Source organism: Parasteatoda tepidariorum, chromosome 10, assembly GCF_982258835.1.
Source record: "Parasteatoda tepidariorum strain Cologne lab strain chromosome 10, Ptep-v5.0, whole genome shotgun sequence".
NCBI lineage: Eukaryota > Metazoa > Arthropoda > Arachnida > Araneae > Theridiidae > Parasteatoda > Parasteatoda tepidariorum.
In genome coordinates, this window is record NC_141764.1 from 71882727 (window position 1) to 71907254 (window position 24528).

At 25.9% G+C, this 24528-nt stretch overlaps 1 protein-coding gene and 1 long non-coding RNA gene across 7 annotated transcripts in view; one reads left to right on the forward strand and one right to left on the reverse strand.

Moving 5' to 3' along the window:
- The window catches only part of LOC139426203 (uncharacterized), a 355230-nt gene that overhangs the window by 80792 nt on the left and 249910 nt on the right, over positions 1-24528 (forward strand). The window lies entirely within an intron of this gene.
- The window catches only part of LOC107449509 (paired box protein Pax-6), a 198361-nt gene that overhangs the window by 72966 nt on the left and 100867 nt on the right, over positions 1-24528 (reverse strand). For 3 of the 5 annotated variants that reach the window (XM_087152983.1, XM_087152986.1, XM_087152985.1), the window contains exon 3: positions 13908-14381. In XM_087152983.1, coding sequence (XP_087009109.1) covers positions 13908-14178 — 271 coding nt within the window. In that variant the 5' untranslated portion in view covers positions 14179-14381. Of the gene's footprint in view, positions 1-13907; positions 14797-24528 lie in introns of those variants that run through there. The other 2 variants (XM_087152984.1, XM_087152987.1) reach the window with 2 other exon arrangements.

The window sequence follows — 24528 nt, forward strand, 5'->3', positions numbered from 1 at the left end:
TGCAGTTAATTATTTTAATTTGTTAAATAGTCAATAATCAATAACAGGTAAAATGAACAAAGAAAACTAATTTAGTCAATATTCCAAATACGAAATGAAGAAGTCCGCTTATCTAAGAAACGTTTTTCTTCCTAAAGTTTATTTAACTTTCGTACTTTCAAGAAAATGTTTCGAAATTTCCGCAACTAAAAGTATAAAATAAATTCCGTGAGATTTTCCTTTTAAGCAAGTTAAAGAGAATAATAAAGATAAATTTTGACTTAGCTTCAACTTAAATATTCTTACTCAAGTAATTTACATAATCTATTTAAAAACTATGCAAACTTATTAAATTTAAAAAAAATTAAACGCATATTTTTTTTACCAAATTGATAAAATTCATTATTATAAATACATTCATTGCTTTATTATCTTCATCGAACTAATAACAAGGCAACTAACTCGATATAATTCTCCTTTCATAGTAAGGGTTCATTGAATGAAATAATCAGCACAATCTAATGAAGCGTACTATGCACAACAGAATGATGTTATTAACTTTATTGGCGATTAAAAGCATATTCATCTCTATTAATTCAAGCTTGAAGTGAGGCACAGTACAATCATTCATCAATTTAATCAATCATTTCATATAATGTTTGATATTATTTATCAACAAATATTGCGCTCAATGATCAAACTAATTAATATTTAAAATTGGTGATACGGAATTGGATCAAGTGCATGACTCATTTAACACAATAATTATTATGATTCAAAAGCAATTTTTTTATTTTCATTATTTTATAACGTGATGAGCAATAATTAACACAATTTATTCAAAGTTAATTACAAACTTATTGAAATTATATATATATATATATATATATATATATATATATATATATATATATATATATATATATATTGCAAGAGAAAAGATGTACGAAGAAAATTAATATCAAAAACTAAAGAACTTCCGTTTTTGTAATTGTCAAGGAGTTATTGAATGTATTTGCTTTACTAATTCCTTTTTTCATGTAAGTAGTTATCAAAAAATAAATAAATAATAAATAAAAGCGGGTATTAATATATTCCAAACATTGTATTATTCTGTCATAAAATCTTTTTTACTTACCTTCCTTCATTCAAAAGAAATTATTTAATTGTATTATTCATTCAAAATCGAAGCACAATAAATATATTTAAAACGAAGTACTTAGCCCTTAAAATATGAATTTTTAGAAAAATGTAAGTAAGAGGAAAAATTTTGTGAAGATCAGAAAAAAAATTGCGTTAAAAGCAAGGAAAACGGGAAGAAAACTTGTATTTTGATGAAAATATAATTATTTTTTAAAATAAATTATTAAAAAAATTATTTATGAAAATTATTTTAAAATTTTTGATAATTGTGTATTTATACAGTAAAATTAAAAAGAAATTATCTGAAAAGTTTTAACTAAAGGAATAATAAATTTGCAATTATTCCTCAAAACACATAACAAAAGAAAAAATTGAAAAGAAAGTGTATTAAAGTGAAAAAATAATTTTCAAATATTTTCGCATTTAAATTAGAAAAAAACATAGGTGTTATTCGAAAGAATAAGGAACTCATAAATATGATTAAAAATTTCGAAATTAAAAGGAAAAATAATTAAAAAAAGGAATGAAAAGATTTAAAAGAATAAAATAATCAATTCATAAAAACCGAAGATAGTAAACGTAACAAAATATCAATAATAAATTTATAACTTCCTTTTCTGCACTTACTTGAAATTTTATTATTTGGAACGCAAATAAAAAAATAAGTAAATTTATAATTTGCATTTTAGCATGATAAAATGCTAAAATAAAGGAATCATTATTCTAAATAAAATGTAAGCAAAATAATAATTTTAATATTTTTAACAGCACTAAGTTTACACTAATAAATATTTAATTTTTTTTTAACTAAACAAGGAATTTATAAATATGATTAAAGTTGAAATTGATTAGTTATTAATTTGAAAAATATAGTTAGTTTACAATCACTTTGAATTTTAGAGGCAATAAAATCTTAAAACAAGTAAAAAGTTGCAAATTAATAATAAATTTTTAACCATTTTATTGTATACCTAATCTGATTTAAGGATATAATACTAATTTAAAATAATTCATATAAGTGAACAAAAAATACGCAAATACTTAGAAGTATGCATTCAATTTAAAACTGCATTTGAATCAATAAATATATAAAGATAACGATGTAAGAATAAAGATATATGGATAAAGATATAAGATCAGATAATGTATACTCTATCTGATCTAAAGATATAATACTTGTTTAAAATAATTCATATAAGTGAACAAAAAATACATAAATATTTAGAAATATGCATTCAGTTTAAAACTGTATCTGAATGGATAGAGATAAAACATACAAACGTTAAAATCAAAACAAATTTCTTAAAACACTTTAAAAAGAGTTACTTAAACTAAAATGAAAAAAATTTAACAGCAACTAGTCAAAGTAGTACGGTAATTAAAATAGTACTGCAACATAGTACCATTCAAACGTTAAAATTAAAAAGCGTAATAATAGTAATATGCATTTAAAAGAATGAATTAATTTATAATTTAAATTTTGCACACATTAAAATAAAAAAAACAATAATACTATAGCAATTAAATTAATTATGATTATTTAGTGAGATAAAAATACTGAAAGGAACAAATAATAATTAAATTTTAAATTTAAGTGATCAAGCAGTATTTAAATATTTTGAACTAGGCATATGTTCAACATTCAAAAGGAATATAATAATTTGTAATTAAATGGGTACTTTATTAGTAAAGGAAAGACTTTTATCATAAAATAATTAGTGATTAGAGCAATAATTATTGATAAGTGCATTTAAAAATAAATATTTCATAAGGCTTTCGACACTATTGTGTTAAAAGATAATTGTTATTTTTTTAAGAACTTTTATAAAAAAAGATCCTTGAAAGAGTACTCGGAAGTGAGCACAAAAATAATTGACGTTTTTCTTGAGAAAATACACCTTGCTCGAGCTTTGTTTCACAACAATCCTTTTTTATTCATCAAATAATATTTTGATCTCCTTTCTATCTTAAATTTTGGTTTGATTCCAATTATAAAAGTATATTCTTCAAATTGTTATTTTAATCCCCTTCTGTAAGATAAATATGATTCCATAACTTGATGAATAAATACGATTAAAATTGTAAGAAAACGAGATAGCAGTACATATTTTAGAAACAAAAATTGTGTTTTTAAAGCAAAAATGCAATTTACTATTTCCTTGTTTAGACATTAAATTAGTAAACTCTGTTTTGCTACTGTTAAGTAATTGCAAATTTCGAAAATCATAATAAACATTTATTTTTAAGATTAAGCATTAGAACACGCAAATTAGGTACTTAAACTATGATTTTTATATATATATATATATATATACATATTATAAGGACTTTTTAAACACTGAATAACGTTGGTATATGTATTGAAATTATATTCTAAAAACACGAGCCATAATCTGTAAAGAAATATGAAATATTTGAGTGTTCCACTTCTTCAAAAGGACAAAGATGGCCTCGATATAAATAGTGTATTTTATTTCGTAACCGTCGTTGATCAGCCGACCCAATTTTCGGGTTTACTACAAATGTTCAACTCCGTAGCCGAGTAGTTTCGAACCCAACCCAGCAGATAAGGGAACTCTTAGATCAAGAATTGGGAGAAATTTGCTGTCGTGGAAGATTTTCTGTTGGAACTAACCCGCATTTGCGTTACATGGAGAGGAAAACCACTCCCACGGTAAGCCTGACGACAAGGGGACTCTATGCCATGATCCGTCTACCACAGAGGATATTATACGTCAGCATTGTGATGGGTGCAAGCTGGATGCAGAGTTCGTATCGATCAGCCATTGCTGGGATTCGAACCCGGATCACCTCATTTGAACGCGACGGCTTCTATCCTTTAAGCCATCACGACTCTAGTATAAAATATATTGAGTTTTTCTTTTTTTCATATTATAAACCTTCTCATTTCCTTAATATAAAATTTCTTGTATTCATTTTATTACTGGAAAATCGGAGTCATGGTGGATCACGGGATATCTCGTGTAGAGTTAGCCTCCGAATGAGGTGACGGGATTCAAATCCCAGAGATGGCTGGTCAATTCAAATTCCGCACCCGGCTTGTACTGACCACAGTGAAAAATATCCATAGTGGTACACGAATCATGGGTTAGAGTCCTCTGGCTATCAGGCTAATCGTGGGAGGTTTTCCTCTCCATGTAACGCAAATTCGGGTTAGTTCCATAAAAGAGACCTCCGTGAAGGCGAATTTCTCCCACTACTTGATCCAAGAGATTCCTTGTCTTCTGGATTGGGTTCGAAATTACAAGACTACGGAGTTGACCATTGGTAATCGTAAACTCAAAATAAATTTCATATGAATTTTTCTTGTATTATTCACGTCGCTATTCAATGACAGTTATGAAATGTTAAAAAAAAAATAAAGAAAAAACAGTGGAAAATTATCACGCGTTTGTTAAACATGGAAATAAAACAAAATCTGTGAAAAAATTGCGTTTTAAGAAACTTTAAAAAAAAAACTACTGTCACTTTATTTGGCCTTGGTTCTACATTTCAAGCAATAATTTAAATCCTTTCTGTGTAAAGTGATTTTTCTGATCTAGTTCTACAAGCTTATTTATTTATGTATATATATATATATATATATATATATATATATATATATATATATATATATATATATATATATATATATATATATATATATATTTGATAATAAAAGACTTGTTCTTCTTATACATTGAGCTTCTTAAAAACATCATAAAACAATAAGGATACTACATTACATTCAATAATTTGTGTTACTATTTAATCAAATTAGTTATCTAAAACCTCTAGTTAATATATTTGATAATGGAAAATTAAATTAAAAGAAAACACTGTTAATAAAATAAAATCTGAGATTAGTTTTTATATATTAAAACGAAAAATTCGAAAAATTTAATCGAAAGGAATTTATTTTTATTTTTGTGTCAGAACTATAACAATGGGGGAGTTCCCCGACTTGGAGTAATTAGAATGCTCTCCAAACTGTTCTCACGTTGTCGTTCGAAAACAGCAAAAGTTTAATCAGTTTTAATCAGAAAAGTGGAATAATTTTTATAGTCCTTTATTTGTTTCAAGCAAACGATTTTGTGCTGAATTAAAATATTTCAAAAACAATTTGTATTTAAAAATTTTTTTTAATACAGACTAATTTCCCACGATGCGTTAACTGAATTTTCTATTTTAACTTTTGGTCAAAATAATTCATATGAATTATGAGTTTGAAAATTTAGCTGATTGGTGCATTTAAAACATAACGGTTTTCCCTAAGTTTAGAAAAAATTTTGAATAGCAATTTATTCTTCTTCAAAATTTAAAATTTTTCTACTGCAGTTTGTTTTTTGAATGGAATTATTTAAAATGTTGATAAAAGAATTATTATGAAATAAAAAATAATGAATTCACTTAAGAGATATATTTTACAGTATTGTTCGGAAGTTGTCACTCAAACGATTGTTTAACTTTCGAAAGTTGAAAGAATTTGCAGTGCGCGCTGAGAACTGCGTTGAATTTATTCATTTATAATAATAATTCAAATTTAATTTCTTTCAACTTTTAAACTTTCACCAAAGCACAGTGGGAAAACATCGTTTTTTTTTTAATATTAAACCTTAACATTAAGATCTTGAACCATAAAACGGTGCAGTTTTGCTGCGTTACCTTCTTTCATAGCATCCAAACTCAATCTTCAAACGGGAGAAAGTAAATCGACGCTTTTATCCATCTTTATTTAACTTTCACAAATAAATTTATAATTGTTACTCATTTTACTTTGCGATATCTTTTGAAATATGTAAATTCATAACAATTCGATATATGTAAATTCGGAATAGCGAAGTAAATTCGAAATGTGTAAATTCTTGTATGATCGTAGCCTAATCAGAATGGAAAAAATAAAATGAGCAGTATTTTAGACTTTCAACGGTTTTTTTTCTGACAAAATTATCATAATAGAACTCCCATATCAATATTTTCTGTAAGATAATTTAGTATTTTACGTTTCTCTGTATCTAGAATAACGGGAAAATATTTTCCTTTTCATGTAATTTACGTTAAATAGAATCTTTAAGTTTCATCCTATCCAATTTTGGTTAGTTAAAACAAAAATAGAATAAAATTAAAAAAAAAAATTAATAACTGCCTAATTATATTGCTTTACAATTTTGAAAAAAACTCAGAAGTTCTAAAATTATTCAGTAGCGTTTTTCCTAATCAAATTAAATGGGCTCTTAGTTTTTCCACTTTATATCAAAGAAATATAAAGTTATAAATAATTTTTTTAAAAATACAACTATATATGCATTCAAAATATTGTTCTAAAAAATATAAGTTTAAATTAATAAAAATGTGAAGGGTACATCACACACTGCATTGACACGCATATGGACGAGATACGATTTTCTTAAATTTTAAATGGCGATTTTTTCAAAATAAAGCTTCCTTTTTTTTTTCCTCATTCAAATACTCACACACTGAAAAAAAAGGTACGGTCAAAATTGTGTATGGTAAAATTTACCGTGTTTGTGACTCTATAGAAACACCAAAAAACTCAAGAACTTTTACCGAAACACTTCAGTAATGATTTCGGCAAAATAAACAATAAAATATTATTTCTATAATGTGTGATAAAACTTGGTTAAATAAGGTAAAATTTTGGTAATTTTCTTGATACCTAAGAGCATGGCATAAAAACCATTTTTTCCGTAAATTTTACTTTTCTGTTTTGTATTTTTTACTAAATTTTGAGTAAAGAGAAATATAATTTTGAAAACCAGAATTCTTGGTGAACCATGAAGAATTTAAATACCGTATATTTAACCAGAATTACGATTGGTTTTTTTTACTAGGAATTTCATTATCATGCAATACAGTAATTTTACGAGATTTTTTTTTCGTGCAGGCACAATAAAGTTTTTATTTTTTCATCTCATTTACTTAAACTTTTAACCCCATGTATGCATAACTTAAGATTGTTTATTATGTTTGTCTTTACTAAATGAAAAAAAAAGTTTAAATAGTTGCTCGTAAGAAATTTAACTTGGAAAAACTGCTTTAACTTCCAGTTTTAAAATTTGACTTATCCAAGAAATTTACAATAAAATCTGAATAATAAAACAAAATCTGAAAAATTGAAATCGAATCACATATAAAAAATGCTACTTGAGACTTTTGAAATCTTTTTTTATCTATAAGGGAATTAATATGTAAAGAGCAATTAATGTTTTTCATTTATAATTGCATTTTACTTTCATTATTACTTTTAGAATTATGTCTTTTAAATGTTATGTTGTCAAATTATGTAAGCACCAAAAAAATATTAGTTAATATTTAATTTTATTTAACATTGTAACAATTCTAAAAATTTCAGATTTTTATTTTGAAGTATTATTATTCATATTCATCCACTATTAATTATCTATTCATAATTTTGTCTATCTCTTGTGGTATTTCTATTGCATTTTATATTTGCAATATATATGCTGACTTAATGCAATTCTGGAAATTGTTTACAACGTTTCTGAATTATAAGAAAACATTACAAAAATGTATCATTAAATTAAAATTTAAATGATTACTTCGTTCATTTAAGGAAATCAGACGATAAAGCGCTTATCCCATTTTGTTACTGATAATATTTTTTAAACTGTTTTGTTCAAATATTAAAGTGTTTGTGAAATATATATCCGTATTTTGATGAAAATATTTTGAAATTAATCAGAATCTCCAATGCCTTGACGTGAATAATTATTATTAAAAAAAACATCTTGTGCACTCTAGTTAATGAAAATATTTTAAAAAATATTGCGCTGTTATCACTTTAAAATGCAAGGAAAACCATATTTTTTAATAAAACGATTCAGTAATTATAATTTTAAATAATTATTTTTGTATTGTCAAAATTCTGATTCATTATAAAAAAGGAAGAATTTTTTTGCAACATTTCTTCTTTAAATTCTCTAATTCACTGAAAATTGTTATTCTTATTAGGTTAAAGAAAGTGTTAAAAGAATTATAAAATATATTTTAGCAAAATATTTAAGTATTCAATAAATACCTTGTAATTATTTGTTAGTAATTATTTTATCATTATAATTTTTTGCAATTTTGAAAGTTTTAGTTATGCAAACGAAAAATATTTTATATCATTTCGCTTTCAAATTCTCTAATTTCAGTGTGCTAATTATAGACACGCTTTTTTTTTTTTTTTTTTTTTAAAGTTAAAAAAAAACACTTTTTTCTTCCTTCATAGTTGTTATCGCCTAATGTTAAGGATTTATGGATGGGAAATATTTTATATTAATTGGTTTGTTACAAGAAATTTTCAAAAGAATCATTTTAAGTTTTTCCCATCTTTACAACGATTGTTTTAGAAAATATTTTCGCAGAAAAAATAAATTATGCCCTATTTTATGTAAAAAAAAATAATAAAACGTTTTGAATGCTCTATACGAAATTTCTCAAGAAATCATTTTAGTTAATAGCAACTTAACATCGCTTATGGAAGAAATAATTTAAATAAAATTTTTTTGTTCTGATTTGTTTATTTTATACAAAAATAAAACTTTTAAAGGGAGAAAATTGAATCATATGTTTTAAGCAAACTGTCCATTGAATGCCCGGTTCAAGTAATCGTTTGCATTTTAATTTTTTTAAAGAATTTTTTTAATTTCCTAACGCTGTTTATGTAATTTTTTTCAATTGAAAGCGTATTCTTTTTTCTTACTTTAACGAAATTGTCTCCGAACGTTGAAGATTGAGGATGAGCGAAGCATAGAAATATTTAATTAAATATTTAAACTTTTAAGACTTCACACAATTTAAAATGGAGCAAAGAGTTCTGATACTTCTTTTTTGTACAAGAGATAAAATTTAACAGAGATCAACAGTGCTTAAAAATATAAAGTTTTTATTTTAAAATATAACAAATAATTTCCAATTAGGTTATTACGAAAAAAAAGTTTTTTTTTCATTTTTTTTTAGCAATATTTTGTTCTTGAGTTTTCTGATCTCTGAAGCGTTATTTATGGAGCTGATTCTCAAAATAATTTTAGCAGTGCTAACCTGATTTTAGATAAGACGTTTCAGTTTTAGCCAAGTAACTATTTAAACCTAGTTTTAAGAGTGGTATAGCCAAAATATGTTTCTTACGTCACAATTACACATTAATCAATCAAAATGCTGCATTTTAAATTATTCCATTTTTTTGCATATTATAACTCATATGAGAACGAACATTGCTATCTGTTTTAATTTGTAATCAACATTTCAAAACAGATGAAAGAAATTGTATAAATATTGTGGTCATAAAAAAAAAAGTTTTAAATTATTGAAACGATACTAGGAAGTCTGCTAATTGATGACCTTCAATTTTGAATTAAGTACTTAAAACAGTGCTTTGTAATTTGAATATTGAATCTATCAATCTACCTATTTATCTCCTTCATTCTATCCTCACTTTAAAAAAAAAAAAATAATAATAATAATAATTCTCGAGTGTGCATTTTTTAAATGATTCACTTAATCCATTTTTGTTACCTGTAAGTGATCTAAGGACTTCCTTAAAACAACAAAATAGCTTGTTAATTAAAATACTAAATTGCAATTTTTTTAAGAAAATAATATGCTGTGCAGAATTTAATATCTTAACATTGTGAAATTGTTAAAATATGAATTTACTAAACAATCAAATTCTAAGTTATGGAACTTTAAACATAGACAATGAAAAAATATGTTCCTAACTTATACAAACTCAACTGACTTGCTACTTTTTTACCCATAAAACTTTTACAGTTAGAATCGGGGGTTGTGCTTCTATGAAGGTTGGTCGTAAAAGATATCTTTTACTTTGGTATTCATTTTTTCCATAAAACCTGTATTAATCTTTTTCAAGCATGCAATATTATATATTTTATCAACAATATTTAAAAAAAGCATTGAACTTATTAACAAGTTATCAAATTATTCAACTACATATTATTAAATTTAAAAAAAAAAATATTTTATTTTTCATGCATATGGAGATAATATGACCAAACTAAACTTAGCTTTATCATTTTAAATCTAAGTGTAATGTCTTTAAGTTTATTAATTATAATTAATTCAAATAGTTATGATTATGCTTTCAGTACATTCAGAACTATTTTTTTCAATTATCTAAATCGTTATAACCTTATAACTTCGTGATAACTAATATGAACATAAGTTTTAATTGAATTAATTTTTTTTCCTTTACCACTCGTTTTATCTTAATTCGTTTAGTTTTGTTTTTTACCTTTATTTATGAATTTAGTTAGCTAATATATTACATAAGAAAATGCTGAAATTTAATCCTGGATAACAAAATGACAAATTATGTAAATAACACAAATAAATATAACTGAAACGTACGCATTAAAAACTGTTTGAAAGGTATATTTACTAGAATAATTACAAATTACAATTGTTGTGTAATGGAATCATTCAAAAACTTTCAAAAAAGTATACAAATGAAGAGGTTTTTAAATTTTCAAATCGTCATTACTTATGAGGCAATTAATTGAGAAAATGTAAATGTTTATAGAATTAATCGTGATTGTCACAATTAAAAATCTAAATATATATCTAATTGTATATGTTTTTTAGGAATTTCATTTAGGGTAAATATTTTCAATTATAATTGTTGTATATTTTGATTATTCAATGACTTCCAAATAAATAAACAATGCAACTCGCTTCTTTATTCTCAATTTTTCATCAAAAATTTTTTAGTTTCGTCAAAAATTGTTGATGATGTATATTTACTACGAATACTTAAAAATTACAATTGTCGTGTCATTTAAAAACTTTCAAAAGAATATACAAATAATGAGGCTTTTCAATTTTCATTTCATCATTACTTATTAGTCAATTGGGTATAATATAGCCTACGTCACAGGTTGTGTTGTTCCTACTAAATTTAACCCATGAACGGCATTTTCTGCGAGTCTAACTTCAAGCCACAAATAAACAAACGAAGTGTTCGATCGTTTAAATAGCTGCTCGCCAGATTTTATTGCATTATAAAGAAAAGTTATTGAAACTAAATACAACTAAATAAACATCAACAACTAAAACAAATAACAACAACTACTAATAACAATAACTAAATAAACAACAACTAAATTCTATTCGTTTAGCATTGCGTCAAATGTTGTTCCTACTAAATCGAAGTAGTTGTGTTTTTCTCATATTATACCCAATTGACTGAAAATATGTGAAGAAGAGTTAATAAAATTAATCGTGATTGTTACATTTTTAATTTATTAATTGAAGTGATCTGAAGTGATTGTAATACTCTTATTAAGTTTTACTTTAAAGAGAATGGCAACTTAGGCGATGTTCCATGAAAAATAATTAAGTCGTTTTCATTGTGTTTTTTTTTTTTTTAATAATCGCTTGATTCTTTTAGTTAAGAATATCTACTTTATCAGGAAGAATCTGAGAATAAGATAAAGTGAGTATCACTAGCAATATTGTGAATTAGATAGCGTGCTTTCATTTTATGTGTAATTAGTAACAACTGTTTTTTGATAGTACGTTAAAGTGATAATAACAATTAAAAATTCAAATATTTATCTAATTGTATATATTTTTTAAGAATTTCATTTAGGGTAAATAATTAATGTACATTTGGATTATTCAAAGAATTCCATATATATAAACATTCGCTTCTTTATTCCTTATTTATTAATTTTTCATTTAACTGAAAAAACTTGAAAAAATGATTTATGAAATTAATCCTTAACAACGTACTTATAAATCCAAATATATAAATGTATTTAAATTATACGTGAACTACACAATGTTAACTGTAAATTAACTGTATTTACTGTAATTATTTTGCCGTATTGTTGTATTTTATTTATTCAATTGGTTTTGCAAATCGCCATTTTAAACGAATCAATGAACTGAGAAGACATAACAAAAAGGGTTTATAAAATGAATCCTGAGTAACAAAATGAAAAATCAAAATGTGCAAAGATACTTAAAATATATTTACCCCATAAATATTACATAATTTCCAAATGTTAGTTATAATACATTTGAAAATTATAATTGTTATATATTATGAAAAAAAGAATTCTGAAATATATTCCTAAAAACATATTTTTAAACTTAAATATGTTAAAATATTTATTTTGCATACGTTAAAATTGTTCGGGAGTGATATTTACTGTAAATATTTACATCATTATTGTCACATATTTGAATTACACGATGGATTTTAAAACCATTACTTAAGAATCAAGTAATTGAATTAATTATGCAATATAAAAATATATATTAATTATAAAAATATATTTAAATTATTTGTGTTAAAGCTGCTCAGGAACTATATTTACTTCTAATTTTTACAATTATAGTTAATATATTTTCTCATAATTCAAGAACTTTTTTATAAATGAGCCAAGAATATGGTTATTTTCAATCTGATGTCAAAAATCAAGTAATTGAGAAATCATGGTAAAATGTTTATAATATTAATCCCGAGCTGAAAGATTAGAAATAAATAGTAAAAATATAATTTAATTGTCGATGTTCACATCGCTTAGGAATTATATTTAATGTACATATTCACAATTTTAATTCATTAACATACATTTAGATTATTTAATAGGTTTCATATAAAAGAACGACGAAATTGATTTTTCAACTTGCCATTGCTTGAAAATCAAATAACTGAGAACAAATGAAAAAAAATGTTTTTAATATTAATCCTGATTGGAAATTCTAATCTGTAAATATAATTTTATTGTCCATGTTCAAATTGCTTAGAAATTATATATACTGTAAATATTTACGGTTATAATTCATTAATATTTATTTAAATTATTCAAAAAAAATTTTAATGAAAAAAAGAAGCAATTGATTTTTTACTTCACTAGTGCTTGCAAATCAGATGACTGAGAAAGCACGAAATTTTTTTTTAATGTTAATCTTGAACTGCATGATTAGAAATCCAAATATATGCTTATAATTAAATGATCTATATTAAAATTGCATAGCAGTGATATTTACACATTATTATTTTTATTATGTATATGGATCATTCAATTAGTTTTCACTGAGCAACATAAGAAGCAATCAAGCGTACGAATATTATTAAATTGCCTTAGATAAAATCGATTAGGAATTTTATTTACCGTAAATATTTACAACTATAATTATGTATCTTTGAATTACTCAATCCTTCGTAATAAATGAATGGAGCAATTGATTTTTTATTTTGTCAATGGCTTCGAACGAAGTAACTGAAAAAACATGAAAAAAATTTTTTTAAACTTTAATCCTGAACAACATGATTAGAATTTCAAACATATAAACATAATTAAATTGTCAATGTTAAAACTTTATGACGTAACCATTGTTTTACATAGTTTATAACTATAATTAATATATATTTGGATTACTCAATCCTTCTTAATAAATAAATGAAGCAATTTATTTTTGAATATTCAATAATTAATGCAATAATTGACCACTTTAGAAACTGAGAAAACATGAAAAAAAATTTTTAACATTAATCCTGATTAAAATTTCTAGCATAAAAACATAATTTAAATGTCAATGTTGAAACTGCTTAAGCATAATATTCACTGTAAATATTTACAATTATAATTCACTAGTACATAATTCTATCATTCACTAGCTAATAAATAAACGAAGCAATTTTCTTCTTCTTTTTTTTTACTTTCTAACTTCGGATTCCTTATAAATCAATTACTTGAAAAAAGATAATAATAAAAAGTGTGTGTACTCACCAGATAGTAGTCCCGAAGAGAAAGTAGGTGGTTCGACGGAGACCCCAGCAGGAGAGGCGGACGATGTAAGGAGAGCACCCGCTGGTGGTGGCGGCGGTACCAAGTCGCTGGGTCTCGGCGGTGAGGAAGCGGCTGCGCCACCGGGGGCAGCGAAGTGGACCATGCCGGACAGAGATACTGGACCGGGTGGGGTGACTGGTGATGTAGGATAAATCGGCTTAAGTGGGGCCGGCGGGGGTGTGCTGGGCCGCTTTGGAACGCTTAAGTCCATGAGGGATCACCGTATCGATGGATAACACCTATCTGCATTGCCAGAATTATCACTTTAGGAAAAATCCGTCATCTTCTAATTGTTTTCTATAAATCGTGTTTGAACTGTTGAAAATGGACGAAGATAGAACAGTCACTGTATTGGGTGATCAGCAGTTATAAATCCAAGTGTTCAAAAAGTGTTCAAAGTTGAGAAACAAATATCTGAAATAAATGTAAAATTTTCCAATCTTTCTCACATGAAATCAAAAATGGCATTTGAATAAATTAATAAATATTTAAATAATGATAAATATACATAAATCCTATGTTTTAAATAATTCGATTGAGAAAGTAAACAAAGAATAAAAAAGAGAGAGTGCGTGTGTCTCTCATCGCCGGCGGTCAACAATCAAGTGAAACGCGACTCGCTGTTCGAAATTCGAATGCCAAGGTTTCTTACCGCCGAGAGAAGTCGGGTCGATAACGATTCAGGCCCGAGCAATTAGGCCCGGTTTCGAATGGGGAGGAGTGAACGTTGTGGAATAAGCGTCCGCAGAACAACTTTGACAGTGGAGGAGAGAAACTGGATGAGAGGTTCGCTTTTCCTTAACACCTTCAATGGAACTCTTCTTTCAAAACGTTCTTTTTTTTTTTTATTATTCGAGTCCTCTGGATTGCTCTTTCTTTTTTTTCCCCTTCAAGCGATGGTTTAAGACAAGGATCGGACAAATTACGCTTCGATGAGCATCACTTTCTAGCAAAATAACGATAAGAGACTCTTTAATTTAAGTTATGAATCTGCAAACGATAAAATTTTTAATTTCATTGGAAAGCATAGTGCATGTTAATTGCATGTGATTCAAAATTTAACTTCCTTAATTTCAGTAAATATATAGGTTTTTAAATAAAGATAAAATAATTTCGCAACGAATTGGAGAAATTATTGAAAAGTGTTAATTAATAATTAATATTATTAATAATTAATGTTATTAATAATTAATAATATTAATAATTAATATTATTAATAGTTAATATTATTAACTATTAATAATATTAATAATTAATATTATTAATAGTTAATATTATTAACTATTAATAATATTAATCGTTAATATTATTAATCATCAATGTTAATAAAAATTAATGTTATTAATAATTAATAACATTAATTTTTAATAACATTAATTTTTAATAACATTAATAATTAATATTATTAGTTATTCATCTGTCATCACTTTAGTGCGAATTGAATTACACCATAACCTCAGAAAAAGTCAGTTACATCGTTGAACTATAGTAATTGTTACTTAAACCATAATACGGAGCATATTTACATCGAATTGAACTATAGTAGCTTAACTCTTTAATGTTAATGAAATTTATTGGTTTATAAGAAAATTTTGCCACAAAACTGAGGTTATTTCAAAGTGTTTTTTCTTTTATTATAATAACGTTAACATTAATTTTTAATAACATTAATAATTATTATTATTAATTATTCATCTGTCATCACTTTAGTGCGAATTGAATTGCACCATAACCTCAGAAAAAGTCAGTTACATCGTTGAACTATAGTAATTGTTACTTAAACCATAATACGGAGCATATTTACATCGAATTGAACTATAGTAGCTTAACTCTTTAATGTTAATGAAATTTATTGGTTTATAAGAAAATTTTGCCACAAAACTGAGGTTATTTCAAAGTGTTTTTTCTTTTATTATAATAACGTTAACATTAATTTTTAATAACATTAATAATTATTATTATTAATTATTCATCTGTCATCACTTTAGTGCGAATTGAATTGCACCATAACCTCAGAAAAAATCAGCTACATCGTTGAACTATAGTTGCTTAACTCTTTAATGTTAATGAAATTTATAGGTTTATAAGAAAATTTTGCCGCAAAACTGAGGTTATTTCAAAGTGTTTTTTCTTTTATAATAATAACATTTAACAGTAATTTTTAATAACATTAATAATTATAATTATTGATTATTCATTTGTCATCACTTTAGTACGAATTGAATTACACTATAACCTCAGAAAAAATCATCTACATCATTGAACAATAGTATCGGCTACTTAAACCATAATACGGAGTAAATTTACGTCGAATTAAACTATAGTTGCTTAACTCTTTAATGTTAATGAAATTTATAGGTTTGTAAGAAACTTTTGCCAAAAAACTGAGGTTATTGCAAAGTGCTTTTTCTTTTATTATAATTAATGATACTGTAATAAATAATTAATAATATTCCTTTCAATATTATTAATTATTTGTTATCACTTTAATATGAATTGAATTGCACCGTAACCTCACAAAAAGCGGTTACAACGTTTAACTACAGCTTCGTTAACTTAAACTACGGAGCAAATTTACATCGAATTGAGCTATAGTAGCTTAACTCTTTAATGTTAATGAAATTTATAGGTTTATAAGAAAATTTTGCCACAAAACTGAAGTTATTGCAAAGTGTTTTTTCTTTTATTATAATTAATGATACTGTAATAAATAATTAATGATATTCTTTTCAATATCATTAATTACTTATTTGTTATCACTTTAACATGAATTAAATTACACCGTAACCTCAGAAAAAAGTGGTTACAACGTTTAACTATAGCGTCGTTAACTTAAACCATATTACGGAACAAATTCACATCGAATTGATCTAGAGTTGTTATAGTAACTTAATGCTTTAATGTTTTAGAAATCTATTGGTTTTTAAATATATATAAAATAAATGCAACAGGCAAGGTAGGCGAAAAGAAGAAAAAGTTCTGAAGAAAGAAAAAAAACTGAGAAATGTTTATTGCAAAGGGTTTTTCCTTTTATTTTAATGTTAGCAGTTATTTTTTTGTTGTCACTTTAGCAAGAGTTAAACTATACCATAATCTCACCATAAGACGGAAAAAAAGGTTACAACTTTGAACTTTAGTATCGGTAACTGGAACCTATAATACTGAGTAAATTTGCATGGAATTTAACTATTGAACTATATTATTGACTATCGTGTAATCAAGTTTAGTAAACACAATAATATAGCTCAATTTAGCAGCATGTTAGGGATTGCAGCATATTAAGGTCATTATACTGATTTAATATGCTTCGAAATTTCTGACAGATTAATTAAAATTATTTAAATTTTAATTGATCTAATATTTAAATTTACATTAGTTTAAATTTCGGCACTGCAGAATTTAAAAAAAAAAGATTTTTTTTTTAAAGAAAAACTCTACAGCAATATTTATATTTTTAATCCTTAATAAGAGTGTGGACCTTAAAAATAAGCATTATTTTTGAGGCTTTACTATTCGAAATTTTGGTTTGTTTCAAACCATAATATCGCTTAAACTTATTACAACTTTACTGTGAAGCTAAGTTAAATATTATATTAGCTAAGCTAAGCTAAGTGGAGCTAAGTTAAGTATAAGTATTATACTCTCGCCTTTTTATAACTAGATTTCGCGAAACTACGATACGAATTATGCATGATACAAAGTATACAATGGGAAGTTAAATCAAATTAAACAGTAATCATTAAAATCTCTCTATTTCTGTTACTTTTATCATTTCTATCATCAACTTTACAATTTCCATCTCTTTTACTTCTTTTAAAATCTGTAAAACTTTTATTTTTCTTATGGAACAAGAATAAAATTGAAAAACGATAAAAGTGGTAAAAAGATTAAAACTGTATAGAAAATCGCATGATTTTTAAAGATAAGTAAACTTTATTATTATATTGTATTTTCTTCAAAATTAGTATAAAAATAATTTAATAACAAACATTTTGTGAAAGAAAACAATCATTTTTGACAGTTCAGTAATTCTCTAGCTATATTTCTGTTAATTCTGCCTAGCTATATTCTGTTAATATTATCATGAAATTACGCGATATTTTTTTAAACTGAACGTGAACTTTCAAATAATTGTTGAAACCTTTTCCTCCCTCAATTGTTCTCTAAGTACATTTTGGGAGTTCCTTAAAAAAAATTTTTAATATAGATTTTAAAACCGTTCTCACTGTATGGCCGGATGGTACAGTGATTAGTGTAATCGCTTATTAAGCAGATAACTCAGATTTGGTTTCCAGCAATGTTTGAGTTCTTATTCTCTCATTTTCCCTTTACTACTCCATGCAGTATTCACTTATTAACTGCGTCATACGTTGCATTAAGCTCGGTAAATTATCGAAATTCATTTCTTAATTAGTACTTTTGACAAAATTCGTATTCTAAAACGAGTAAAAGCACTAATTTCCTCAATTTGACGAATTGTTTTCTCGGAGTGTCTTAAGTATCCGAATAATCCCTTTTCGTACTGATTCAATCCTAATCAGGGAAAAAAAATATGATGAAAACCACCAAAATAAGGTAAAATTTACCGCATTTCTGGCTCAATAGGAAAACTACAGAGCTCGGAAATTTTTATTAAAGTGCTCTGATAATGATTTTGAAATAACAAGAAATATGAAATAACAAATCTGAACTAACAAAAATAACAAGAAAGTGTGGTTTTATAGTAAGTGATAAAATTTACTAAATGGGGCAAAATTTGGTAATGATAGTATATACGAGAAAACAGTTTTGTCAAAAACTAAGAAAGTTTTTTAGTGAAATATGAATATCCATTTTTTACAGCATAACGAAATATTAAACCCAGCGATGGCTGATTGATTCGAATTCCACGCCCAGCTCGCACCGACCATAGGGTTGACATAAAGTATCCTCAGTGGTATACGGATTATGGGTAAGAATCTCAAGGAAGGTTTTCGTGGTTTCCCTCTCCATGTGACACAAATACGGATCAGTTCCATCAAAAAGTACTCCACGAAGGCAAATTTCTCTCAATTCTTGTTCCAGGAGTTCCCTCATCTTCTGGATTGGGTTCAAAATAACAAATATACGGAGTTGAACATTAGTAGTCTTAAGCTGAAAATTCGGTCGGCTGTTCAACGACGGTAGCATAGTAAAATAAAAACAACCAATCGAATGATTTGTCATATTGCTTGCCAGTCACTTTGCTTGTTAGAAAGAAGAAAAATATTTTAAATTGTATTGTCGTTGAAACATCGGAATTTTTTAGTGAGTCATACATACACGGAGAAAAAAAAATTCTGGCACAATTACTGTACTGTAAGGACATAACTGATATATATATATATATATATATATATATATATATATATATATATATATATATATATATATATATATATATATATATATATATATATATATATATATATATATATATATATATATATATATATATATATATATATATATATATATATATATATATATATATATATATGGCAACGTTACTTTTAGAAAGTAACGAGTAAAAGTACAAGTATTTTTAAAAAAAGTAACGATTTAAAAGTACATTTCTAGGAAATCGAAAATTCAAAGTAACCTAAAATTTTATTGTATAATAATCTTATGTTCTTTAATGTTTTTGCAAAATTGTTGTTATTTATTAAATTATTTTTAATTTTGAAAGTTATGGGCATTAATTTATTTTTAAATTCCAAAGAATATTATAATATAATCGTATAATATAATTTTAAAATCAAATAAGATTTTAATATCAAACTTTTTATGGATTTGCACGAAAAAGAAATTTTATCTATTGATTTTAATTTTCAGTTTATTATTTTTATTTATTTAAATTATCATTGATTTAAAATTGTTTTACTCTATAGAAACCAGAAAGCAAACACGGGGTTTCAGATAGCTTTGTGATGTTTGAGCTAGTAAAAAATAGTTGAATATGCAGTATAAGCTGAAACAGAACAGTCTACAGTTTTATTTGTATGCTGAAGTCATGCGAGAAAATCATTTTCCGAACATTTCTGCCTAGTGGAATAATAAAAATTTGTAAACGAATTTTAGTATCAGCGGCTAAATTAATACCTTCGAGTTTTCAAGAGTTAAAATAGTAATTATAATAGTTTTCAATAGCACAAATAGTTCTGAAGTTCGTAGAGATTTGACTGGGCGTTGATTGACAAGGTGGGGCATAAACATAATTTTAGTAAAAAATGAACGAGATAAAAATGTATTTAGTAAAAAGTGTATTAAGACAAAAATGTGAGTTCAAAAAGAAAATTGAAAAACGTAATAAGAAAATCCAAAATTTCTTATTTAAAATGTATTAAATAAATGCATAAAACTCGAAAATGAATGAAAATAACTTGCTAATTAATATTTTTATTCATTTTGCAAAATAATTGCATTTCGAAAGTGGTGTCACTGAGTCTGCTGCGAGAATTTCTCAGAACGTGCTTAGCCACGCTAAATAAGCTCTCCACGGGAGGTCAAGGTATTTAAACACGAAGTTAGCTGTGAATGCATATATATTGCACATTAATTTTATAAATCAAAAAAACATAAGCATTTTTTTAAATTTAATTTTTTTCTTCCTTTTTTTCTTTTTAGAAAGCTTACCGAGCTTCAGAAAAAAGTAACGATTTCATTCGCAATTTCCGCTACAAATACTTGTACTTTTTCCCTAAAAAAGTAACGAAAGTACAAGTAAAAGTACTAAATTTAAAAAGTAACGAAGTACAAGTAAAAGTACGAACTTTTTACTTGTTCCGGCGGTACAAGTAACGAAAGTAAAAGTACTGCCATATATATATATATATATATATATATATATATATATATATATATATATATATATATATATATATATATATATATATATATATATATATATATATCCTAAAAATTCGCAAAAAATTTCAGATGATTCAATGACAATACAATTTAGTATATTTTTTTTTCCTCAATTTTTTTCTATTATGAAAAATGACTGATAAGCAATAAGACAAATTGGTTATAATATTCTCATCCTTAACCGATAAACTTTCATCATACCACACAAATGCTCCACGCCCGTTTTTTCCTTCTTTTCTTGAATCAACCGCATTTGCTAGTAAAATATTTCCAACCAAATTTATTACTATCATCGGCTTGCCAGATCAAAAAACTCTTGAATGACTGTTATTTCAATTATTTACTACAAGAAACTTTTATTACTAACTATTACTACTAATTATACTAATTATTTACTACGATTGCTCTTTTCTTTGAAAATATGTCTCAAAGGCACATTTTTTTAAATGAAATGTGAGGATAGGACGATTTCTTTTTCTTTGCATTTAATTTTATGGTCCGTGAAACGTCGATAGCTCTCGTTAAATTTAAAAGAGCTTTTGAAACAAGTTTCTTTCTATTTACTTCTGTATTTTGTGTGTTATGGATTGAGAAACTTCATTAAATATCAATCAAATTCTTTGCTTCGATTAAGAGTCTTCACTTTAGCTCTTTGCATTTTATGAAATAAAAATCTAATCTTTATTTATACGTTATTCATACGTTGCACTGTTAAACATGGATATTTCACGAAACTTTACTTGTTATAGACACAACCGTTTATTGGTACATGCTTCGAGTAAATATTTCATCAAAGTAGCGATAGTCACTTTTTGAAGTCTCCAATATATATATATATATATATATATATTATAACTATAACTATATAAGTCATAACAAAAATGTAATTCATTAAGAATAAACTAAAAATAAAATTAATATTTCAAATTATATTCTACAAAAAAAATATTGTTCTAAATATACTCATTAGAGTAATCTAACTAAAAGATAAATAATATTCTGGAACAATGTGCATTCAGAATATTCGTGTTAGAATAAACTAGCTAAAAGTAATTAGATAAATAGTGTTTTGAAGCAAATTACATTGAAAATATTTCTTAAAACAAACTTACCTAAATGTAATTGGGCAAAAAATGTTCAAGTACACATTACACTACGAGTATTCTTTAGAATGAACAAACTAAAAATAATCAGACAAAAATTTTCTAGAATACATTATACTAAGAATATTCTTCAGAATAAACCAACTAAAAGTCAGACACAAAATGTTCTAGAATAAATTACATTAACTCTGTTTTTCGAAACTCTGTCACCAAGGAAAATAAAAAAAAAGTAATACTTTAAGTTCCTTACACTCGCAGCAATGCAATGATTTTAAACTAAATTTATAATCTCACCATGAAAAATTATCTGGGCTTTAGAACTCGCAAATTACTTAAATATTTTAAAAGTTATTAAACTTTTTTAAAAATCGCCAATTTGGCCACAGTTTTCCACCTAGATAAAAGTTATCAAAATCACTGCCTTATTCTCAGTTTTTGCAAATTTTTATGAGCACAGGTAATACAGCATTTTAGTAAGTTTTTGAACATTAAATATTAGACCAAAACGCTTTTCATTTTCATAAAACTGTGTCTTTTTTCCATATTGACGTTTTGCACCATTTTTAAAATAAGCGTAGACAGCGCTAACTTTGGATAGGCTAAACGTGACCTAATAGGCATGTGCAACAGTTGCATACTAACAACAAAAAAGTATCATTTCATGTTACGACAGAGACTTCGAAAAACGGCCTTAAGAATATACCTCAGACAAAATAGATTCTAAAAAATCAGATCAGTTAATGTTCTAGTAAAACTTGCCATAAAAATATTCCTGTAATGTTCTAGAAAAATATGCTATAAAAATAATGTTAATAATGTTCCAGAAAAACTAATAATGCTCTCGAAAATTATGTTCTAGAAAAACTTGCTACAAAAATATTCCTAAGAATAAATTAGCTAGACGCAATTAGAATAAACAAATAAACTTATAAAACAAATTACATTTATCCAAGGTGAAATTAAATAATCGACAGGAATGTTCGAATAATGTATTTCTCGTTATGATTTCAAATTATTTTTAGGAATGTTAGCTTTTTCTCCCATAAATTAAAATCCAGACTTCGGAAAAATATGCTGCTAAACGAAATTATAATTGTGTCAAATGTACTACTTTTTATGAAAACAAGGTTACTATTACATTAATTTTTCATTATATGACGCTTCTAAATTATTCTCAAATCAATTTAAATAAATAATTATTATAGTTTAGAACTATGCAAGGTTACATTTTCCACGCAGAAATCAATAATTACATTTAGCTTAAAGAGTAAAAAAAAAGATTAAATTACTGCGAGATTACCAAGTACGCCTGCATTACATACATTTAAAGTATTTTCTTCCATAAATAATCGCCACTTAGTTTTATTTCTTTAATCTTACTCTTCTAAAGGATTTCAAGCCTGATTTTTGCGTAGTCATAATAATCTAATGAAACTTCATTAAAGCCAGTAGTTTATCAGGTTTTCAAAGGAAATGTCAGAATAATTTGCCACCAGTAATTGTCGCAAATTGATTTTGAATGCTAATTTGCTTAGTTGCCTCCCTATTTTTAATACCCCTAAAAGCAGATAAAACAACTTCTGTGCATTGAAAACGCGACGCATTTTTTTTCCTACCCATCCTTTTATTAATTTGAAAAATTATTTCAGACCTCCAAGGACATTTTTTGAACGCTATCTTAAGTGGAATTCATTGCTTTTATTATTTTAACTATAATGGTGGGATAAATGAGATAAAAGATTTATTAGCAGAAATGACTAGCTTGATCCACAATTACTAATTCTGCAAATTCATAATTTTTAATTATGAATTTCTTTGAAGTTTTCTTTTTCAAAATAATTCATCTGACTTTTAAACATACCTTAGGAAAAAGTTAATCCATCGATTAAGATGTTTTAAACAATGCTGATGTTTTGGGCTTGTTGCATTGTTGTTCTGTTGTCGGCATTGGTATAGCTCAGACAATGGTCTTAAATTGTGGATGTTTTTTGTGTTTGAAAAGGAATTGAAAACCGTAAAAAGAGTGGTTCAGACATATTAATAACCTTCTCCGGAAACTAATGAGCTCCTAATATTCCCTGAGCATCTCAAATGGTGACGCAATAACAATAAAACTTCAAATAGGGTCGCAATACTAATGAGCATAGATCGTTGCAAAGGTAATTTTAATGAATTTTCAATGCTGAGGAGTACTTTAAATAAAACCTCAATGCTAATAAACACATCAAATAGGGGCGCAATGCTATATTCCAATAGGGTCTCAAGTTGTGAATACCATCGGCTCATTTATTTTACTACCGGCGTTGAACAGACGACCCTTTTTTGTGCGTTCTAATTTTGAGACATCCCAGAAGACTCCTAGGAGCTCCTGGATCAGGCATTGGGACAAACTAGATTTCGTTGATTATTTTAATGTGTAGTATAATAATTTTCTTAATAGTTTAATGTACTACAACCACAATCAAAACCATGTTAGCACTACACTAATCTATATCCAAGGCAAGTCAATTCCTCAACCAACATCAGGTTACGGCTATGTTGTTTCCGTGTCCGAAGGGGCTGGATCCTTC